This window comes from Fulmarus glacialis, unplaced genomic scaffold (assembly GCF_000690835.1).
Source record: "Fulmarus glacialis isolate BGI_N327 unplaced genomic scaffold, ASM69083v1 scaffold23808, whole genome shotgun sequence".
Classification (NCBI taxonomy): domain Eukaryota; kingdom Metazoa; phylum Chordata; class Aves; order Procellariiformes; family Procellariidae; genus Fulmarus; species Fulmarus glacialis.
This window is the reverse complement of record NW_009227930.1, coordinates 13,752-37,041: the sequence shown is the minus strand read 5'-3', so window position 1 is coordinate 37,041 and position 23,290 is coordinate 13,752. Positions and strand designations below refer to the sequence as shown.

The following is a 23,290-nucleotide window of genomic DNA, read 5'->3' as shown; positions in this document are numbered from 1 at the left end:
AATAATAATAATAATAAACATAATAAAAGTAACGGTAAAATCACAGATTGAGATGGTAGCTAGTAGTATGTCCACATAGTATGACTAAAGTATGGCTTTGCTTTCTATGTCCAAGGTGACAATGCAGTGTTATACTTTGTATCTGATGGTATGCCAATGATGAACTTACTGTATTAAAACTTGAGCATTTTATGCCACTTCTTCCCATAAATCAAAAAAGTGCATGAACACAATTTTCATCCTTTCTTACTCAGAATTCATTGGAATTACATCTTTATGAAGTGTAATGTTTACCAAATCATGCACACACACAAAAAACAAAACAAAACAAAAAAACCCAAACAAACAAAGAAAAAAGAAAACAAAAGAAAACGTAAGAAAAGAAAGAAAAATACACATCCTGTCTACTGAAAGGATACGTACAGTATTAGGTACTCTCAGAGAGTCTAAGATCACGAAGATTTGTTTTGCTTTTAATGCATAGTGAAAATGTTGGCACTTCATCCCATGCTATTGTCTGCATTGCCTATACTCCACAGATACTGCCAGTGCTTGAAAAGAATGACAGGGAATCGTAGGATTGTGCTGTTTAATTTGAAGTCAGCAGGTTTTTAAGGCTTTCTGCTAACAATAATTGCTTTCATACATTTCTGTCTATCAGCAGTATTTGTAAATGAAGTGAAATTGCAATGATCAGGTCAGCTCTTTAGTCACATGGGTAAACTTTCACTCTCCAAAGTCAAAATGTAATTTTAAAATAAAGAAATAAGATACCAATATCCTCGATAGTCTAAATATAATTCGCAGCTAATTAGGAACTTCCTCTAGATTCAGATTGAATTATGTAGGGGAAAATACTATTGACGATAACAATAAATTCTTACTGCATCCGTACAAAAGACGACAGAGAAAATGACAAATACAGCGTGCCATAGCATATTCAACCTTCCCCCAAACTTCTGGAGACGATACCTTTCTGAAAACGTGAGAAAAGGAGAGCCACTGAAGAAAGCATGAGAACTAGCAGCTAGCTTTCTTTCCGTCTGCTGACATATCGTGGTATAGCATTCAGGCGAACCCAGATCATCATGGACTTGACACTGTAGCTCAGATTTTGGTCAAGACTAGCTCCAGCTTCAGAAGACAAGTGCAGCACATTGCTCAAATAATTTTTTTTTTTTTAAAGCTGCATTTACTGTAATTTTAAAAATCCAGTTTGGCTATCTGAATCCTGCATAGCCAAGAGGACACCGCAATTTTTATGAAAATGTAATTTTTATTCTTCTGATTAGGAAAAGACTAATTATATTTTACAGCTACAAACAAGTTTGGTTTTTTTTCCTTTGCCTCAGCACTGTGAGGTGAAGACGCTTTCTTCCACTATATCTAAGATCATTCAAAAAGTGCTTTTCAGGACAGATGTCGAATACAGGCAGAAAACTTTGTATACTGGAAAGGGGATTTTTGGGGACAGAATGGACTAAGAAAAGAATAAATTTAGGGACTAATGCCACTTAAAGTAAGACCGAGACATGGCAACATAGGATGCTGAAGGTTTCATTTTTACTCTATGGAGAGTGAAATGCTTCCGCTTTAATAAGCTGACCATATTCCAAAGTTAGTGTGGTTGATACAATATTGTGCATGAATTACTGGCCTCACCCTGCAAGAACGGTATTTGATTTGTGCAAACGTCCCTTGCTGCAATTTAGAGAAACAACAACCTGGCACGTTGATTACTGGTGCAGGGTACTTATTGTTTCTGTAAGGAAAGCATGAAGAATAGGGTTTGCTTTTTTGGGTATCACTTCTTGGAGTGAGTACCTAAAATAGATGTTGTAGTTTTCTGAAGTATGAAACAAAATCTAGTTATTGGTTAAAAAGTATATAAAACAAAAAAAAAAAGCTCGAAGCTTATGAAGTGACTCCACAGAGTTCAGACCTTTAGCAGTATAAACATAATATAAACTTCATTGTCTGTAGTATTGTGCCATGACATTAGTCTCACTAAGACAAAATGCCACTTTGCAGCAAGCAATAAATCTGACGAAGCATTTTTAAACATAATGCCCTAACTTGCTAAGACAGGCTTTTACACGCTTCCAAACTCTTCTCCCTGAAAATTAACCCCGTTGATTCTCCAAATGTTAAGGGTCTCGGGCAAAAGTAAACCAAAGGCTGAAGTAAAATAACCATCCCCTTGGAACTGAACGAAAACTTAAATCCAGGAGGGATCACAGTCTAATTTCATATACATATATATGTATGCGATACACATATATATGAAATTAAAATAGAGACACACATGACTTGGGCATCAGAAGGGGACTGCTACTTTCATACATTCATAAATAGCTGCTGAACTCTCTACTCATGAAGAAGCTCTTGTAGGCAGTTTGGGGATTTGAAAATCTCGGGGACCTCACTGTCCAGCTTACAGATGACCTTGTATATGGCCTTCTTCCAGGAAGGATCAACATCTTTGCCTGCGATAATGGCATTGAAAAACTCCCGTAACGTGATCTGAGCCACTTCCAGGAATCTCTCTGGAACCTGCTGATACAAGGAGACAATGGCATTAATACAGTTTTCAATTTCAAGTCTCTGGTTCTTCAAAGGAAACTGAGCTAAGTTCTTTCTTTCAGAAAGGGGCTTACATAGCACCTGCATTTTCTAAATGTGGCAGCCTTCTATTCTCTTATGCAAAGCTGTTATATATAGTACTATAGCAATAACTTTTATAACATGTGTTAGAGATCTTTGTAAAGTCTACTGACAGAATGTAGGTAACAAAATGTTACTGTCTGAGTTTGGAGAGTTGGGGATTTATAGGATATAATTAGCAGGAGGGGAAACAAACACAATTGTCTTTAAGGAGAGAAATCTCTGCTTGATATTTTACCCGTGCATTTACGGCTATGTTCTCCTCTCCGTGTGGGAACTAATATGAAAGTTACGCATGCATAGAAAACCCTCTGTACCTCTGCGCTTAACTTTGGTCGCAACCAGTGCTGAAAGCTGTCAAAGAAATAGGGTATCTCTGAATGTTGTTCGTAGTTTGAAAACAAGCAAGCAAGCAAGCCTTCAGCTAATGATTTGCTTCTGTGGCTGCTGTGCATGAGACCCCCATAAGACGGCTTTCTTGAGAGAGATTATGGTCTTCCCTTCTTTTTCAGAAGCCTACAAATAAAACCCCAACCTCTTCAATGGGCTCGTTGTGCTCCCAGTGGCTACTGAGCTGGGATGCATCAAACTTATCTGGGTTTTCTAAATGTCACTGTCACTTTATGGGTGAGCCAAACGGCCAGCTAGCGGGGGCATGCCACTCTCGGAAACCCCTGAACAACGGGTGAATGTTAAAAAACACAGTTACCTCCAAACTTTGGTAATTCATCCTAAATAGTTGTCTCAGGCAACAGCACCACCTTTTTAACCTCTCCCTTAAATGATTCAAAAGCAATCACTATAATGAACCATAGGTCAGTTGTAAGGTTGAGGTCATCTCCATAAAGGTATTATTTTCCATTTTTATTACGGAAATATGGCTTCAGAGCTCCAGAACTGCTAATACACGGCCGGCCAGTAGCCAGCATGCTTATAATAGCAAGTATTCCCTCACTGCTATTCTTTGCCCACTCTGGCAAAAGGAGTTCTCCGACCTGCAGTAGAGGCTGCTTCAACCATTCCTGTGGCCAACAGACACCTGGGCAGATCTCACTCATTTACTGAATCCATGTCACATTGCCAGATCAGGGCCAGCACGTTATCCTCTACTTCAGGCTTTTGTTCTTCTCCCTTTAGAAGCCACTTTCAGAAAATTTGTCTGGAAATGTGCATGTTTAACCTGATACGATAGAGCTCTGGAGCCTCACTCACCTATCACCGTTGGGGAAACACTAGCAGTTTGCTAGCCACGTTTTGCCATCAGATAAGCATGAGATCAGCTCTCCCTGACACCTAGCTGACAAACTCCGCTTCCAGAAGCCCCGCAGCCTGCAGAAGTCCTCTGTCTACCTCCGAGAGTGAAATCCAGCCCCCACACATTTTTCTCTGCTCCCAAAGACAGGCTGCCTTCTGTGGAAATTTTTCATTCAATGGACCGCACAGAAAGAAGCATTTTTACAGATGTACTATTCCAGCAATAATTATGAGGGAAGAAAATAACTATTATGTTTCACTTATTCCAGCTCAAAGAAATAACTGAAAACTTCACAGAACCACTCTGCTGTTTGGGCACTTGGTAATACGTCTACAGAAGATACCATGCTTGTCTCATTCTTGCATTGCTATAAAAAATGATACACTTCATTTCATGCAGTTCAAACAACTGCTCATGTGCTGTTCATCACGCTTGGTATTGCTGGGCGCTAACCAACGGGAAGAAGTTGTTGACTACATGATACTAGAAAGCAAGAAATGTAGTAGATAACCAAATTTTTGCTGTACACACTAATGTTAGCTCACGGGGGCAAAACCTGTTGTTTTTTGCCTTTGTGCTTGGGAAAAAGAGCTCACACCGTTCAATTTTGGTGTCCACTCCAGAGGACTAACATTAGATGCCTTTCTTCCTTTCCAAGTCACTGGACATGGGAGGGAGGCGATTACAAGCACCTCCATGAGAAGCATAAAGTCCAAATGCAAAAAGTCCCACCTCTCCCTACATGGTTACACTCATGACAACTTTAAGCATGGAAGTGACAACCTGAGTTTTAAGCTGAGCCTCTGCCATTCAATTTCTACCTGTGCATATGAAAGTTTTCCAGGTAGGGGATGCTGCTTTTCCATGGAGTAGGCAGTGTGAAACCCCTGAGCCACTAGCTTCCAGGCCTCCCATGCCCGTAAAGACACACAGGCTTTTCTTTTAGGCTAGGAGTTAGCTTTTAAGGTGCAACTTCATTGTACCTGAGTCACATCTGCAGTGCCGGGCCCCTTTGAACCCGGTACAACAGGCTGCAGAGAGCAGCCCACAAACATAATAGCGAACGAAGCCCTGTGGGGGCTTTGAAAAGACCTCATAATGCCGAGTTCCCAAAGATCTCCCCTACTCCACAGGCATTAAAGCCATTCATAGCTCTTTCCTTTTGGGATGTTATTAGCAATTTTTCATGTCAGACTGGATTACACACGTTACTTTGCATGTTGTAATGTGAATAGCACTGTGATTAATCCCCACAGGATAGTATGTCGGCCAACATTTTTCCTTTCTAGAAAGAGTAACCGCAAAGTGTTGTTGTTGTTTTTTTTTTAATAAAGAAAATACCAGTGAAGTCCAGAGCCTGAAAAAAAATATTTAAATGGATGGGCACTTAGATTTTTCACTGGACAATAATCAGTCAGCCATGTTAATCATGTGTCTGGGGGTAGCATTTCCCTGACCCTAAGCGATGGCGACCTATTCAGCACATCTTTACACCTAACTGACTGAACATCTCTGAAGTAGGAACATCTGCAGAAAATGCTTCAGTGACAAATAAACTCCATCTACATTGCTTTTAATAGAACCAACAATCCCTAGTATGAACCCAGGGCATTTTCTTAGCATCAGGTGGCAGCAGTCAATCAAAGAATCACACTGTACATTCACCAGGAGGAAAGACAATGAGGTCTGCTCAGGGGAAGGCTAGGTGGGTTTCAGGCTGAAGCGTCCACATCAGACTGATTTAGAAAGAAATCACACTTTGCCGCATGCTTTGTCAATGTAACTTAGCTTTGCTGCCAAGGAAAAAGTCACAGGCCAAACTTTGGGCTAGTGTAAATCAGCAGAGCTCTACCAGCCTCAGTGCGGTTATGCTGATTTACACCTGGTACGCATCAGTCCCATACCTCCTAACGCAGTCCAACAACCACCACAGTGCCCCTTCTCAAGCCTTAGCCACGTTAGCACATCCCCTTCATCTACGAAAACTGGGAGGGAATTAAAGCTCTCATCTGCTCTTGTCTATTTATGCTGTTTTAACTACTGGCATTTTCCTTGGCTTGAACAACAAACCTGAGCTATTTCACTCCTGGGTTTGCATGTGCAACTACCATGCAGAACCATTTGGATTAGCACTGTGGGGGAGTGCTTTGTTAAAAATACTCAGCACAAACTATTTCTATGTGAGTAAAAGTATAGTTCCAATGGCTCAAAAGTTGGAGCCAAGTCAGACCTAACTCACACTTCTTTCACACAGAAGCATATGCAGTTGCAGAAAGCGATACGGTTTAAAAATACTTGTTGAATTTCTTTTCAAGGAAAACATTACCAAAAAGACAGTGGTGATTCAGAAGGTGAGGGCAGATCCTCAGCAAGTCTAAGTCAGCATTGCTCGAGGAAAATCAGTGAAGCAACACTGATTTTAAGCCAACAAAGAGGATCAGGCTTCCCTTTCTGATGGCATGCATGGACTTTAAAAATCACCGCTGGGAAGGAGGGCACACTAGAAGTAGCCCTGTGTCTCAAGTTGGTGGCCGATCAGTGGCCCTTCACTGTTTTTCTCATTATTGGGTTGTATTGTATCTTGTATCTTTTATTAGTTAATTCATTTATTTTTGGGGTTGTGCAGCAAAGACTTTTTCTCCCTTCCCTCCCATTCCCCTCATCTCCTCCCCTCCCTGAGCCCTCCTCCTCCTCCTCTTCCCAGTTGCTTTACCTTCAAGGATGATTTGTTTTATTAAACTGACTGTCCCCAGCCTCTGCAGTACATAATAAAAGCCTGACATAGCAGCCTGCCTGCCTTCTGTGTCCTGCAGATACTCATCATAAGTGTCAGGACATACCAAGGTTAGCGGTCACTGGAAGTGCGCTCACTGGCTCAAGCCTTGCCAAACATGCTTGGCAGCTGAATGAATGTCACAGAGACTAGAAGGGGAATTACAAAGGTTAGAAAGAAGACAGCCTCCCTCTCTCTTTTTTTCTGGAGATATATAAGCTGATTTTTCACACTTCTGAAATAAACATCAGCTCATTCACAGTCCCTTTCCAGCACCTAAATCTCTCCCATTGTCAAACAAACCTTTAATTTCTACCCAAGCCTTATTTCTTCATCAGCAAAATAAGATGCTTAATTCTCTCTTAATAGAAAAGGGGAAAAACACAAAACCAAATGACAAAACAAGTCACCGGTCCGCTCAAAGATTTATATGTGTATTTCATGTCGTTAATCCTATTAAGGGTGGGCTTCTTTACAGTTAATCTTTTAAACTTTCAAAAATTCTTGCTCAAGTGGTAAATCTAGATGATAGAAAAAGCAATACAGATGTAAAGATCACAGAATTGTGAAAGTCAAGTTAAAACCGATATTCCAGAGAATTGTGTTTTGTTTTTTTACTATAAAAGGGCAATAAAATGCTGACTGTAAGAAGACAATGTCAAGGAGAAAAGGGTATTGGTATTTTGGATACTCTTGACTGCTCGCCTTGGAGAGAGAGTTATTCTTGTCACAAACCCTTTTGTCTGCATCTGCTGACTGCTTGCCTGTAGCCAGCAGCATACTTTAACTGTTTTGTCACCTCCTAACATCACATGCATCAGCTGTTGTGCTTTTGTTACGGGTATTGTAGAGCTAATCCACTGTGGCTGTTCTACTGTGCAGTAAATAAAACAGAAACTGCTTCTCAGACAATTCTGCATGAATATTTCAGATGGCTTTTACAACTCTGATTCACAAAATAAAATACCCCCCCCCAACTAGACTCAGATGCCTCAAAGCTAATTGCATGCAATGACTTCAGGCATCAGAAACAACTGTTTTAGTTGGATAAATGAATAGCAGCCCTTTCTGAAGTTATTCTTTAAAGACACTAAACATACTTCCTTCCTTGCAATTTTACCTGCGTGTAAATTTTTTTCTTTAGAACACTTTGGGTTTTTGGCAGTGAAATATTTTATGCCAACAAAATACTTAAAACATCTTTGAAATCTTTTCTTCCGTAAGTGCAAGAGTCTGGGAAGTTTAGTTTATTTTCACTTGAGCATCAAGTATTTTTTAACCATAAAAGTAATTTTACGAAGTTCCTAAACTTCTCCCTCCAACTTTCCTAGGACAGGGAATAAAATATGTACTCAGAAGTTCATTTTCTGCAGCCGATTGCTAAACTGTCCTAAAGCAGCGTGGCTGTGAGCATGTTCACAGGGGCAATGGCAGAAAAGCCCAGCATGAGGCCTGAAGCAGAAAAGATACCCTAGGAAAGGAGACAAACAGGTGAAGTACTTTACCGAGCATTCATTCACCCTTGTGCACACATGATTCCTCTAAACAAACTCTCCTATCCCTGCTGTTTGTTAAGTAAATATTGATCAAGGAGAGACATATCTCCTGACAGCAGTCGCACAAGCTGGGGACTTGTACTGCAGACAGAGTGGACTTAAATGGATAAACTCAGATGCTTTAGGAAGGCCACACAGAGATTACTAGATAAAAAGGCAAGAAGTCAGAGAGTTGGTTTTCCTTTCCCCCCTGCGGGGGGCTGGGACTTGGTTACGTGGAACCTCCATGACAGAAAGAAAAGTCATCTGCTCCCAGACACAGTCTTATAAAGCAAGAAGCCTGCATCTTAGGTGCCCAAATGACTTCATATTTTTCTCTTTTGCCAGCTCATGCATTAATATTGCACGCAATAAATGTGGAGTTTAAGTCCCTCTCCTTGAGCACATGTGGAAGGCTACCAAGGGGCAGCTCCTCAGCGATGTAAATTTTCACCACTCCATTGGTTTCAACAGAGAGTTTACGTCCCCTGTGGACAGTCCACCTCTGGTTGTGCTGGGCTGGGGGCACACATTTGTCTCAGGAACACTTTTTCCTCACTCTTCATGCTGATGCCTGTGGGATAAGGTACACACCACCTTACGTAAGGGTGCCCAGTTCAGGCTGGCATGTCAGTTCTCATAAACAAACAGTGAAGATTTATTGGACTGATGTGTCTAATGGTAGTAAAGCAGCAGAAAGCAGCAGCAAAAATGTCAAGTCATTAGTGGCTGTGATTTCTTGTAAAATTTCAGCAAAAGTAAAAGCGACCTCATTTTAGTAAACTCCCAAAATTTGGGTGGACATTAGAAGTAATGCAAGTGCGTCTTGGAGCAGATTTTTAAGCACTCCTCAGAGATCGGATCGAAAGCCTCCAAACCACGCGCAAGGCAACCATAAAGCTATTCACCTTGTCTGGGGAGGGCAGAGGGAAAGGACCAGGCGTTAATTTTCAGTACGGGGTCCCATGTTTAGCAGTACCAAGACCAATGCAACCGTTCTAATATTGTAACAGTGTCAGACAACTGCTTGGCTGTAGCACACAAATCTGAAGATCCTTCAGACAGGGACAGCTGGGCTAAGCTTGAAACCTTTTCTCATACGATGTCTAATCTGCATTAAACTTCAGCTCCATTTATACGATTAGGCTGGCCAGAGTGTACCTACAGACTTTGCCTGTGGTATTGTGCTGGAGTCTGATAGTGTGTTGTATTACTAATGTTCCAAGAGTAAACACACTTGTAGGAAACAGCTATAGTTCAAGGTTGCACTTTAAAAAAATAAATGTTTCATCAGTCTTAGCAAAGGAACAAATGGCAATAACACTCTGTATCGTATTTTACAAAGCTTCAAAAGAACAATGTCCCGTTGAGTGAAATTCAGTAGCATTCTGTAAACATTAATTTAAGGAAATCAATAGGCTCTGTGAGCTAAAGCCATATTGCAAGATAAACTGGCTGGAGTGCTACTTTGTCAAACAGATTTTAGTTTTCTCGGCTAGATAAAGACGGTTTCAAAATGGGGTAACGTGTTGCAACCAAGGTTTGAAAACTATGTGGCCTTCAAACAGTCTGCTTGTTCCTACTACAAAGCTGGATAAACATACTTTAAAAATGATAAGATTGGGCCAGGATTGATTTTACTTTCAAATTTTATATAAAGTAGAATTCTTGGTGAGTGTGTGTTTGGATTTTTTTGATCCTAATTATAAGCAGAAATAAAAAAGTGCAGCACAGAAAGCTCAAGATGTCAGGCTGCCAGGAGAGGTTAAATTATCTGGAGGTGGCTTTTTTTTTTTTTTTTGCAATTGCAGGACTTTATGGATTTAAAAAATCTTTATTCATGTTGACCTGGTGGGCAACAAGTCGCCTTGCCAAATAGGAAAGCCAAAATCTCTAGTGGACTTAGGATCAGAGGTCTTCAGCTGGTGAAGGCTGCTCACGTTGCAGAGCGCAAGGTCGTGGTAATGGGAAGTAAACAGGTTGGAGGGGGTGAGAGGGGGAAGCCCAGATCACTGTTCTAGTTGGATGATCTAGACAGTGGCTATAGAGAGGGACTCTGTAGGGAGCCTCTTAACCCAAGGATAAGGCGCAAACAGCATCTATTAGGCAAGTGATGGAGAACCTCTCCAGGACGACGAGTGAGTCCACTATCAGGGGAGCAGTCTCACCATGGGTAGCTCCAGGTCAGACAGCTTTAATGTGTATGCACAGCGGTCCGCACTAGCACAGGTACAGCAACAGCAGAAGAGATTCAGGGGAAATATTTCTGCTCAGAAAACCTCATATAAAGCACGAACCAGATGAGCACAGGCACCCCCCGCCCCCAAAGTCAGAATAAGGTGAGCTTTGGGGGTATGACGCAACCTTCTTGAAGAAAGGTTGCGTCTCCAAACTCCACATGCATTATCCACACATAGCCCTGAGCCCCTTCCTCACATGAGGCAGATTCAAGCCTGTGGGCTTTTGGGGCAAGCTGGCACCTTGAAACGTCTATTCCCATATCCGTAGCTTGTCATGTAGGAAACCTACCGAGGACAAGCCCTTCCCGGTCCCTCCCTACCCATAAGACACTGCATCTGAGCAATGCTGGGGTCAAGCCAGCAGTAACGCAGCGAGGCATCACGCTACTTCTGAGGCCACTTCTCCGTGGGCTTGTGGGGAGGCTGGTGACGCTGGGACCAGCCCCTTCCTCGCGTGCATCCCATGGAGCCAGGGACCCCCCTGCTTTAACGAAGAGCTAGAAGGCTGCCCACCTATTCACCGGGCCCGCCGCAGATTAGGGACTTGTACAATTTTCAGCTGCAGGCACAGATCTGCCACCCTTTTACAGGATAACGCTGCCCCGAGCAGCATTGCCCTACCGTTGGTTTTCCTGCGCTCACAAGGGCAGCGTCTGCAATACCTCGCTGGTGTCCTGGCTCCTGCCACGTTTATCCAGACTGTCACCTCCCCTCACGCACATACTCTTTTCCCCGAGCGCAGCGAGCTGCTGCGTGGGACCATCTTAGCGCTGCGAGTTGGTGTGGCAGCATATCAAGCAGGAGGCTTTGGCTTCTACACAGAAATTGGAGGCAGGTTTTGGAGAAAGTTGCTACACTTTTTGGCGCGAAAGCCACGGCAGCATATGGCCCAATGTTCTCAGTTTAAGTCTGACACTTAACATTATTTAACAGTTTCTGTGTTAGGTGCTTTATAAGGTAAAGGAAATTAACAATTTTCAGCTAATTAGATCACTCAATTGGCTGAACATCCTGGACACCTCTTAGAAAAAAAACAGGTTGGCTCAGGCGATGGAAAGGCTAATGCCTCTTCCATTATCACTTATGAGGAGAGGGAAATAGTTGGAAAGGATGCTTTTATTTTAAAAACACAAATGAAAAATACCTCATCTATCGGACACTCCAGTAAACACACTTTATCCCAACCACCACCTTTCTAGAAAGCAGGGCGTCAACTTCTCCACCGCTACATGTGTCCCAATCCCCCTGGCTACAGCAGCAGCAGCTCTCCGGTGCCACCACGCTCTGCATTTATTGCCTTCAAGTCTCCTCTCACGACTCCTGCTGTACAAATCTGTTAAGAAACAGATTTTTTGGAAAGAGAAAAAGATGGACAAGAAATTGGGTGGCTGTTCAGGTCGGTCTGCTCTCCCACTGTGGCACGCAAAGAGAAGCTCACGCTTTTGGGACTGCACTAACAACACAGCGCTGAGCCTGGCGTTTGGGAAGGGAAAAGCATTAGCCCGAGTCCGGCTCAAAAGAGAAAAATTAGGAAAACAACACAGGTTTCCTACTGCATTTACCGTTATACTGTAGCTTTTTTACTCTTTGTAAAAAGCTGGAAAACACATGCGCCTCAATGATTTAAGACTGTATTTTAAAAGTGTTTGTTTTAAATGAAGCTGAGATCCCTTATCCCTTGAGTAGAGTTTGGGGCACTAGTAATCTACCGCTGGCTTACTGTTATCTCCTCTGCCAAGCTCACAAAGGGGAGAGAGAATGGGCATGGCTCTTACAAGGAAAAAACCTGACAGTGGGGCTGCTGAGATGTGTGATAATATCGGGGAAGTGAAAGTGGTAGTGCAGTGAAAATGGATACTGCATGATACATTAGATTTAATCACTTGCATTTCAATTAAGCTTTTCCACAAATAAAGATTGGGAAGTACTCTGCAGGCTCCCTGCGGGGTTGGAGCGCCAAGCGCTGTTGGTGCTGCGTGCCCTGGCTGGACGCACACAACAGCGCTTCCACAGCTCGCTCAGGCTGAAACCCCCCTTCTGCCTCCCAGGGTCCTCCCGGTTTGGACCCATCTTCCCATTTCGCAGTACGCAAGAGGCATCCCACACACGTCAGCACCCCCGGAGGATCTCTGTCCCGGGACTGCCCATGGATCAGGGGATGATCCTATCCATCATGGAAACACAGCTACTCTCTCATGCAAACACAACGGCCTTAACGTGCTAGTTTTAAGCATAAAACTTGGTAAGACTTGAAAGTAGAGTGGGCTAAAACAAAACGACTTTCCATTTTCAATTTATTTAGACTTTTTGCACCTTGAAATTCAGTTCTCCTCTTTCCCCATCCTCAAAAATCATCAATAGCATTTTACTGAGGAGATGATTATCAAATTTCCTTTTCTGCCTTACTGATGAATTAGAACTGCATGAGATGTAGAGCCTCCTAATGGAAACTCTGATTGCCCTTAACTTACTGCATTGCCAATAGCACTGCCGCAGAATGGAAAAATCACTAAGGCTCCTATGGCTTATGATAGTTGGGGGTTTAATATGTGTTGGGAAATGTAAGAAAGAATCACAGGAGGGGTTCCTGTCACATCCCAGAAGCTGCCTCATTCAAAAACTGAAGGAGAAATAAAACTCACGCATACAAGAATAGTCTAACTTTAACTCAGTCCCATTGTGGTGAAATGCAATCCGCTACAAGAGGCTGCGTACAATGCCAAGTGGCATATTACGTATCCTGCTGCCAAATTCTGGCAGGTACCACATACAGGCGCCCACAAAAAACCTGTCCAGAAAAGTGAGTACAGGGATGACCACCCAATTCTGGCTGTGCTGTGGGAACAGCAGAGAGGTTATTGCATACTCTCCTGGACACATCAGCCAGATGGCAATGTGCTGTTTTACTCAGAAGGACCAGGAGGCACAGCCTGGACTGTGATGAGCAGGTATGTCTCTCACCAGCAGTATGTCCTCTACTCTCATGGTGTATTTCCATGCGTAAAAGAGCTGGGCAGGCAGAAACTGCTGGTTAGACCATGGATACAAAGGAAAAGTGGATCACAGAACTTGTAATGTGTGGGGATTTTTTTATGTTCAGCAGAATTTGGCCCTGTAGATGAACCATTAACACTGTAGTAGAAGTGACAATTAAAGGCTTATCCACCTAGAGTACATCTCATACATATAAAAATGTTGTAGCAGTTAGTAAACATCTGTAATTGGTGTTGCTTGCTCTTGCTCACTCCTCTCACCCCTCTGCATTGCAGTCACCTTTGTCTTCTGTGTCTGGCCCTGAAAAGCTCCAACTGTGCCCTCTCCCTCCTCGCTTTGCGTGTGTTGGGGTGGGGGGAGTGAGGAGGGAGGTAGGGGAGAGGGGTGGGAAGCAGGTGGTGTTTAATCAGTCTGGCAGGGAAACAGTCAGCAGGGGTCCTTTTGGGGGTGGCATGAAGGTGGTAAGCATGCCCTCTGGCAGCAGGGTACCTCCTTTCCTCCTTCCCATGGCTGAAGGTAGGGGCAGGGGAAGGAAATTGTGGTTATGGGTGACAGGTGTTGTGAATGAAGCTGGCTGCACCAGCCCAGGCTCTCCCCAGTTAACTCTGACAAACCTCCTCCCAGTGTAACCATGCTTTTCTGGGCAGCCAGAGCCCATCGTGATGGGATAAACTGCTCCATCTTCTCCACTCTGAGCCATGAGGCCAGCCAAAGTGGGCTGCAAACACCCTGTTACATGCTTCAGTGCAGGACCTGCTGGGGATCAGTGAGTCTTGCAAGTCTGTGAGGTCAGAAGACGAAGTCTTACATCCGAATGGACTGAGCGCCCTCTCGTTTGACTCCTCTTTATCCCTTGCGGAAGGAAATGGTGTGACTCCAGACGGCGCTGGATTAGATAACCTCGAGGCTGGGCCTCGTCTGATGGAGCCAGCCCTCTCCACAATTACATGAGATAAGCCACTTTGGCTTCCCCCTGAACATTGATACTCGGCAGTTAAAGGGCTTTTATTTGCAACGTTGATTTCCCCTCTCTTCTCTAAAACTTTCTGAAGTTGTAGACTACTGCTTTAAATGCATTTATGTGTCTACACCACCGTTCTCCCCTAAATCCCAATCAATGCAGCAGCCTTTCTGCTTAGCAACAGAGATCATGCCACCCTGGTCTGCTGCTCTTTACAAAGCCTTTCCATTAACTACAGAAACAAGTTCAAGCCCACGTCTTTGAGCGCTCTGGACCACCACCTGGACGCGGCTTCTTCTGACGGCACATTTCCACCAGAGCCTTGAAACCACCCCCCCACACAGGGCAGTTCATGAGTCCCTCCAGTGGCACACAAAATGAGGCAGAGCTCGGCTGCGTACCTTCCCCCTCTGCAGATAAGAAAGATGAACCTTGCCCCTTCCAGATCTACAGGGAGAAATCATCTCCAATACGTTGATTACCTTCGGCCGGCCCTTCTGGCCATCCCTCTCTCTCTCGCCCACCCACATTCGCATTTCCCTGCACTATGAAATCCAGCAATACTCTAGTACTGCAGGTGATGGGCTCTGCATAACTACAGAAAGTGATCCAGTATGCTGAAGACTCCCTCCCTCTTGAACCGAACAGTATTTCTTAACTTCACTTCTTGTGTTATTATTGTCACTTCAGTAGGACACTGAACTGTGGCTACTTCACCTCCCAGGTTCTCTCTCTCTCATGCAGGTGAAGGACACAGTCCTCACGGACCCCTGAAACATTCTGCTGTTACTTCCTCACAGCCTCAGTATTTTGTCTTTACAGATTTAAGTATCTTTGAAAACAGCGCTCCATGCCAGTGTCGGAAGGCCTCTCCACAAGCAAATCTGCGCTGCCACTGCTCTCTCAGCCCAGGGATACCTGCTTCGAGAAAGGGCAGGACCCCAGAAAGCTGGGCCAGAAACCAGCATGGGTCATGATGCTGCTATACCTTTCCCACGGTTTCCAAAGGTTATGACAGTTTGCTAATTCACATTATGAGACTCTGACTCTTGTCCATTTTAAAACACGTTGAAGATATCAAGCAAACAGTGTTCTGCGTGAAGGTGACCTATTCAAAGTCCTATAGGACGGGCAATCCTATCTGTAAGGCTTCTGTTAAAGTCAGTCACACAGCCCTGACCCCGCACTGTAAGACGGTGTCGGCTGGGACCTCCTCTTTTGGCAAGCACACCTTACAAAAATAAAAACCACGCCCCCCTCTACCCCACATCCATAAACATGATGGCTCTGTGACTCCAAATCCAGGTCTGCATTTAATTTTTAGTTTTAAAATAAACAAATGAAACTTTTTTCCAATTAACATTTAACATATATTCACACACTTGACTGTATAGTAACACAACAAAAGACAGCTCTTCAGCTGGTGCAGATTAATTAGCTCCAATGATTGCTGGAGCTGATTTACACCAGAAACTGAGAATCCAGCCCAGAATTTAGTTCAGTGTCACGGAGAAAAAGCATGGGGTGGGTGGGATGCAAAGGGAAAAATCTTATAAAGCTAGTAAGCTAACCCATTATTTCACATCTCTCTGGTACAACATTTATCTAAAACAGCTTAGATAAAGTTTAGAAGATCAAACATTTTCCTCAATTTTCACATTACAAAATGTTTTATGTCCTTTTAATGTGACACATTAAAACAGGATATAAGAAATATATATCAGGTCTCGTGAACACCCTCCTCCTTCACTGGACAGTGCTGCTTCTCCAGAAGTTCTGAGTGAGAAATTTAGCTATGTCGTCTAAAAGAAATTAAGAAAGCCTGGAAGAAACGTGTGCAACTTGCATGTTACCCACTACCACAACTAGGATTTATTAAATGGTAAGAGAAATCACTGGTTTTTTTCCTTTTCTTTTTTTTCCTCTGTTTTTTTTCAAACACCAAGTTTTAAAATTGAACTGCCTAGCCTAACGAACTCTTTCAATACGCAGGATGAATGAAAAAGCATTTCAGCTTGTGAGGGATAAGACTTTACACGAGTGAGGGGCAACATGGGTTAAAATTCACCTTGCTTCTCACTCCTCATCTACGATGGATTTTTGGAGAACAACGGACATCTGGAAATCCATTTTACATAGAAAAATAGAAAACAGGGAAGAACTAGGAAGATGAATAAAGGCTCATCACAGACACAAAAGACCAGAGCAAAAAGAAGCTTGGATTTGGGTATTCTTGTCTGGCAAGGAGGCAGGCAGTAAGGCTAATGAAGCATTTGCGATATGGGACGTATGCCAGCGTAACAAAGAAGATGTGCATCAGCTCTGCAGATGTGCCAAAGCCCCCAGAGCAAAATAATGACATAATCACCATCAGTGTCACAGACCAGACTGTACACAAGGTGACATGGGAGAGAATAAATAAGAGTCTTTAGAGGCCTGTAGTACACACACGGGAAGGAATAGCCATTCCTCACAACTGCCACAAGAGAGTGGCGAGATGTTGGGTATAATGTGTGCAGCTAGCAAAAGAAATCTTGAATTGTGCAAGGCTAACGCACTATAAATTGGTGCTTTTCTCGATCTCCAGTTGATGTTTCAATTCCCACTACCCCTTGTTGAATGCAAAATGAAATGGCAATAGGAGTCGGAAGAGTTTGCCAAGTTTTGTTTTGTTTTTGTTGGTTTCTTTTTTTTGTTGTTTTGTTTTTGGAAGGGGTTGTTTTGTTTGAGAAGAGGATGGGGCAATAAGGATGAGTACCGGTAAATAACGGTAAAAGAAAAAAACCCCAAAACCAAAAACCCCAAAACAAAACACAGCACACCACCCCTACATGCACACACGCGCACAGGCACAGAAACCCTGCACCATTCAGCTGGAACAATCCTAGGATTCCCCCAAAGCAAAATTAGAAACAAACGAGGACGGGTTTTGCTTTTTTTTGGGGGGTTGTGCTTTCTGGTTTACTGCTATCCATGAACTAAACCAGGAAAAATCCCACTAAAATATTTTTCCACGCTAAAAGACAAGATGACTATTTTATTGATCAGTAATAAAACACCGCTTAGGGCAATTTAGTACTTAACATGTTATTTGCGGTGGGGAGTAATCTGAAAAGCTCTGAGTAGCCTTAAATCATTTCACAACAGCTCTTCCTGCATAAAAGCAAGTGTTCGTCTCCGTACAGCTGTGTGATTTTGTGGTATTTTTTTTTACAGGACTTTTGTCAATTTTTAAAGGGAACATCTGTTTGATAAACTAGAACAACGCTAGTAGTAATCCACAGGCCTAAGTGGGCAAACTGTGAAAGAGCAGGAGATACGCTGAAGGCGCCAACAGGACTCTCGCAGAAGGAACGCTCAAGTACGTAATTGTTTGCAGGATCTGGCCCTACAAGAGGAGCTCAGAAGAACAAAGCACTTGGCTTCACCAGTGTCCCTTTTCATTGCTTCTAATGAAAGATTCATAAGAATAACTTTAATTTTTTATGATCTTTTTTTGCATTACTGTATTAGCTGCATCTACTTTGTATGCAATTTCTTCTTAAATACAGAAAACCTGTTTCAAAATGCCAGGCATAATAACTTAATCAGTACAATAATTCATCTTGATTGTTGTGCGGTCCTTCTTAACAGTAAGGAAGTGAGATAGAGCCCAGAAAATGCTTTATATGATTATTCCTTTTCATTGCAAAATGATGTATTTATGAAGAATGCAGGTGAAGGTCCGGAGTGGAGTTATTTTTTATTTTTTTTAAGATGAAAAAAAATTATTAAAACCTCCCTAATTTGCTAGTTAAACTGTTCAGTGGAAGAATGATTGTATTTGTCCTTTTTGGCTTCGCCCAATTAATTGGAGCAGTAACATAACGATTGTTAATAAACAGCTCTAATTTGACTGTACTTCTTGCCTATCTACTAACCGCACCGTATCTTTGTTTAGCATATCATCAGGGAAAACAAGGAAGCATGTATATAATTTTGTTAAGTTGTATATGAAGTTTAATAATTACGCCACAGAGGATTCTAAATTAATCGCAGAAGGCACAACAACATTAATAATCTGTTTAGCAAATTCCGGCATCTTTGCACTTCGATGTTATGAGCAGAGACAGTATGAACTGTGGCAGTTTTTTAAATTGGGTGAGTGTTTGTTTCTGTTACAGCTCATACCAATGTTTTCTTTTATGCTTTTTCTACTGTGCACCTTTCTTCCCTCTAAGAAAAAAAAACAAACCACAAAACAAAACCACAGAACAACTCAACAAACAAGCCTGTGCTTATTTGGGTGTGTTCTGATCAAAGCTGACAGATCAAATTTTTCATTTATTTACCAAAGTTTCATTGCAGCCAGTCTTCATAATTACAGCAGCGTTTTAATTTTTTTTCTTCCCTTGAATAGGAGAGAAGGGGTTCTGAGAAAGTTTTTAATTAGCTAAATAGGTCTGTGTAATCTAGATGAAATAAACACGCCCGTTTGAAAGGGTTGTTAGAACTTTTCCAGCCATTTAATCCATAGATGGCTGAACACAATGATACCTTCCACAGAAAGCTACAGCCACCACCAGCAGCTGTTAGAAGAGAGCTTGCTCCCTGCTCCTATTGATAACCCTTTGTGGAATGAAGAAAAAGAGCTGAGGGAAGGAGAACTGAATGTCAGACAATAGACATCGCTACACACACTGTCTCTGAACTTTCCTCATCTCTGAAGGACAATTAATTATGAAGGCCTTTGGGGTAGGTCGAAGCAAGGGAAAACCTACTGCTGGCCCAGCACTCCAGCCGCTATCTCTGTGTTTGTTAAATGGTTGTGCCTGTTGGGGAACCAGAGTAGCAGCCACCAAAATAGCCAATAGATCATTTAGGAAAAAAGAGCAAAAGATTTTTTTATGTGTGTCTGTCCTTGTATAATTCTATTCTCACTGTGAAATCATCCATACACAAAACACAAGGACAATTTTTTTTTTTTTTTTTTTTTAGAAGAGCCACAGGGTAGGTTACAGTCAGAAACGGCCTCTCAGTGGTGTGTTAAAAAGGATGGTTTTTTCACCAAATCATTTCACAGAGGCAAAACAGACAAACACAAAGAGTTGAGACTTTTTCTCCTACATTAAATAGAGTAACTGATAAGGTCAGACATATGATACCTAAAGACATGAATCTGTGAACTCTTGAAGTCAAAGGACTTCTCTGTGCAAAGGAACAATCTTTCAAAGGAAATAGATCATAGAACTCCACTGAATCCCCTTTAAACTTTATGAAGCAGGAGGAGAAAAAGCTCTAAGTAGGGAAGCTTGACAGAAGAGCCTTGAACTATTTTCTGAAGGAAAGATGAGACCCTCCCTAGGCTGCCACAAAACATCTTTTTTTTTCTAAAGCCTCTTCTGAACTTTGATATGTGCCAAGACACCGCTATTGAAAGCTGTATAATTATGTGCTATAGCCACTGTAGAAAATGCTTTGTTCACCACAACAAAGAACAATAAGCAAAGTAAAGTGACATTACACTGTATCTTTTTCTTTAAGAATGTTGAGAAAGGTCACGGTACATTATAACTAATAAAGCTGTTGAGTAAGGAAGTTTAAAGTTGATCTTGCTGTGCTTAAATGTAACCCAATGACAAAAAGGCAGAGGGAACTAAAATTGTAATGACATTAAAAAATAGATCATATATCAACGTGCCAACTTCATTATACAAACACCTTGAATCCAAAGGACACAAACAGAAAAACCGAGTGTAGTCCTGCAACAGTATTCCTCTCGCGATTCTCTCCCTAATAGCTTCCAACTAGAATCTGCAGTTCAACTCACTGCAAAAACTGATTAATAAGCATTAACTGATACATGCAATGCACGGACCTTCTATTGCAAGCCGTGGATTTTGTTACTTGATTAAAAACCAGGTTCATTTCCCGTGCAGTTTGAAGTAAAGCTCTGCTCTTTCACAAGAAAGCCTCTTTAAATTTTTTTTAAAAAAAAAAAAAAAAAAAAAAGGAAAAGGCCCGAGGGCATCAATTAAATTTCCTGAAACCAAGATTTTTAAGTGAAAAAGAAGTTCCATCTAGACACCTATGTTTCTTCAGAGGAATCAGGACAGTTACGTTTGCTATTTTCAAACTGCCAAAGCAGCTTTACGCTCCTTGCTGCAGATCACCAGACAGCGGCCTTCCGACTTTGTCTTTAAGAATGCTGAGAACGATGCTAAAACGCTACAACAATAAAGCCCTTGAAGGAGGAAGTATACAGCTGAGGGAAAAAATGCGTGGCGTTTAATACTGAAACAAACAACTGTCCCGTTAGGCTGTGCCCACTGCTGGTACCACCAGAAGTACAGAGACTGCCAGGGCAGAGCAGTTTGTATGGAAAGAGCAATCTCTGAGATGGAAGTTAGCAAGTTACGGACTTGATTTTCACTTCTCTTGAGGCCACTTTGCACTGCTCCGGTTGTGTAAAGGAGCATTACGGTGGTCATAAATTGTACTTTACAGTGCCTGTGTATCGCAAAACCACTCGTAAGTGGCCTTAGTTTAAATAAGAATCAGGTTCGAAGGTTTTAATTCTCCTTTTGATGAACACCAAATCAATCCAAGATGAATCCCACAGATGAAACTGGAGAAGAATACAGGTTCCTAAAATAAGCACATGAGTGGCCAGAATTTTCATAATTTAGGATGGCTTAATTTTCGGATGCAGCACTGGGCACACTTCATTTTCAGGGAATGGACTATCGAGGACCTCCTGACAAAGTGGCTCTCATTAACAGATCTCCAGTTGAGCATCCCAAAATGGAATTGGCCTAAAACCATCATCACTTCTGAAAATTTTGGCAGCCAGCGTTCCTCTCAAGGGTTCGTAGGCCGCTTACGTGACTGGGTTATTACTTAGATTTTATAGGTGGTGTTATTTGAATTGTTTTACATAATCTCACTGATTTTTATGGGACTAACTCAGAATGCCTTAAGTTAAACATTCTGCTAAGACTTGCGTACAACTGGTCTTAATTATTTTTTTCTCACTAGTATGGTTTTCCATTGCCAAAAGCAGAGCAAACTTCTTAAAAATTATTTCCTCCCCCTTCGAAACGACGACACGTGCCGTAACTAGCGCTATGAAAAGAGGCAATCATCGCGTCAAGCCCCACTGTACCAAAACTGCATACAGTGTATTTGTGCAAATAACGCAGCTTGGCAGACGTTTCACTATTGTGATCAATCTCAATAACTACGTCTGCAAAATCGGGCAAGTTCCTGTGAAGCAGCAGGCAGGCCGAGCTCAGAGAGATGGCGTGTGCGGGGGCTTGCTTTGGTGCTCATTTGCTCGCTACGCAGAGGAGCGTGGTGAGTGTAAGGAGTAGGCAGGAGGGCGTAGAGAGAAATCGCTAGCACAGAGAGACCCTGAGACTTCAGAACTAAGACTGAGCCGTTAAATGCCCACACGGAAAAGGAACGGGCATTGTGCAGAGAGACGTTAACACATGGAGAACGATGGTAACTATAAAAAAATGCCAGGGAACAAGGATGACGGAGGAAGAGTGGGACCCAAAGCAAGGCTGAAAACCAGGTATTGTCCTCAGGCTAATTTATTTTGCTTGTTGTAAGTACATAAATCAGGAAAAAAAAATCTTATTTATGGTTTTCAGCCATATTTTTATTTTAACTCACAGCATGGTGTCCCCCTCGTTTGAAATCATCCTGCCACAGTCACAACTGTGAGCTCTGACGATTTGTGTTAGGATGGATTTTGAAAGAGTTATAAAATTATTTGGGATTTTAATTTTTTTTCTTTTAATGCATAGCAACAATACCTGACTTTAATTATTGCAGCTGGCATTCAAAAGCCTATGGCAACACCAGAGATGAGACAGATATCAAGTGGCACAGCAAGCTGTCCTCTCTTTCTGACCAACTTCGGCATTTGTGGTGGGACACTGACGTTTGCAGCTTTCACTCACCAGGACAACCCACCTTCTTCCTCCCTGGAAGAACGGCCCCAGAGCAGAGAAGCATCTTCACCTTCCACAAAAAAAATAGTGGTTTTTTTATTTCCCCCCTTTCAAAACTCAGTTTCAAATTGCTCTGTGCAGCACAGGTTTCGCCAGCTAACCCTACTGCGAGAGAGGGAAATGTGGAACTGGCTACACGCATACACACACGTGTGCACACAAAACACAGGCAAAGTTGCATCGCACTGGAGGAGGCGTTGTATCTGTCTCTGGCTCACAGCCACACGGCTACAATGGCAAAGCTAAAAACGATAGGACATGTGGTTTGTTAAACATCTTATTTGACTTTGCTACAAGCTGTCAGTTGCAATGCGCAGGGAAAGGAACACAGTGTCGCAGATTCCTGAGCAAATCAATGGCACAGCCTGATATGGACCAAATGCACATTTTAGCTTTATCATTTTTTCCTAATAGTCAATTTAAGAGTAGTAAAGGATACGCACGAATTTCACCCAAGAAGAGATAAAGGGGGCGGGTTTAGGAATAGTAGTGTAGGTGATTTAAGAGAAACAGCATATCAGACTAATCATAAGATCAGCAAAGCATCGCTGAAGTATGAGAGGAAGGAACTTTGATGATGCTAAATATGGTAAATGCTCAGTTTGCTAAATCCTTTTGGATCCAATTTCAACATTACAGTACTTGTCATTTTTGCTTTGCAGCTTGTGGGGGAGGGGCCGGGCATTTATCAGGAAAAGTTACACTGGCTACATTAAAAACTGCACCATACAGTTTAATGATCTCATAACTGTTGCATCTTCAGTGCAAAACCAAGATTTAAACCTCTACGAAATTCTCATTATACTAGATAACACAAGAAAGACTGAGTGAAAGAATCTGCAAAGCATCGCCATTTATAACATCTCTT

At 42.3% G+C, this 23,290-nt stretch overlaps 1 protein-coding gene across 1 annotated transcript in view; it reads right to left on the bottom strand.

Annotated features, from left to right (window-relative positions):
• Positions 1–1,340: 1,340 nt before the first annotated feature.
• The window catches only part of LOC104080807 (prospero homeobox protein 1-like), a 29,395-nt gene continuing 7,445 nt past the window's right edge, over positions 1,341–23,290 (bottom strand). The window contains exon 3 of the mRNA XM_009583320.1: positions 1,341–2,553. Coding sequence (XP_009581615.1) covers positions 2,368–2,553 — 186 coding nt within the window. The 3' untranslated portion in view covers positions 1,341–2,367. The remainder of the gene's footprint in view (positions 2,554–23,290) is intronic.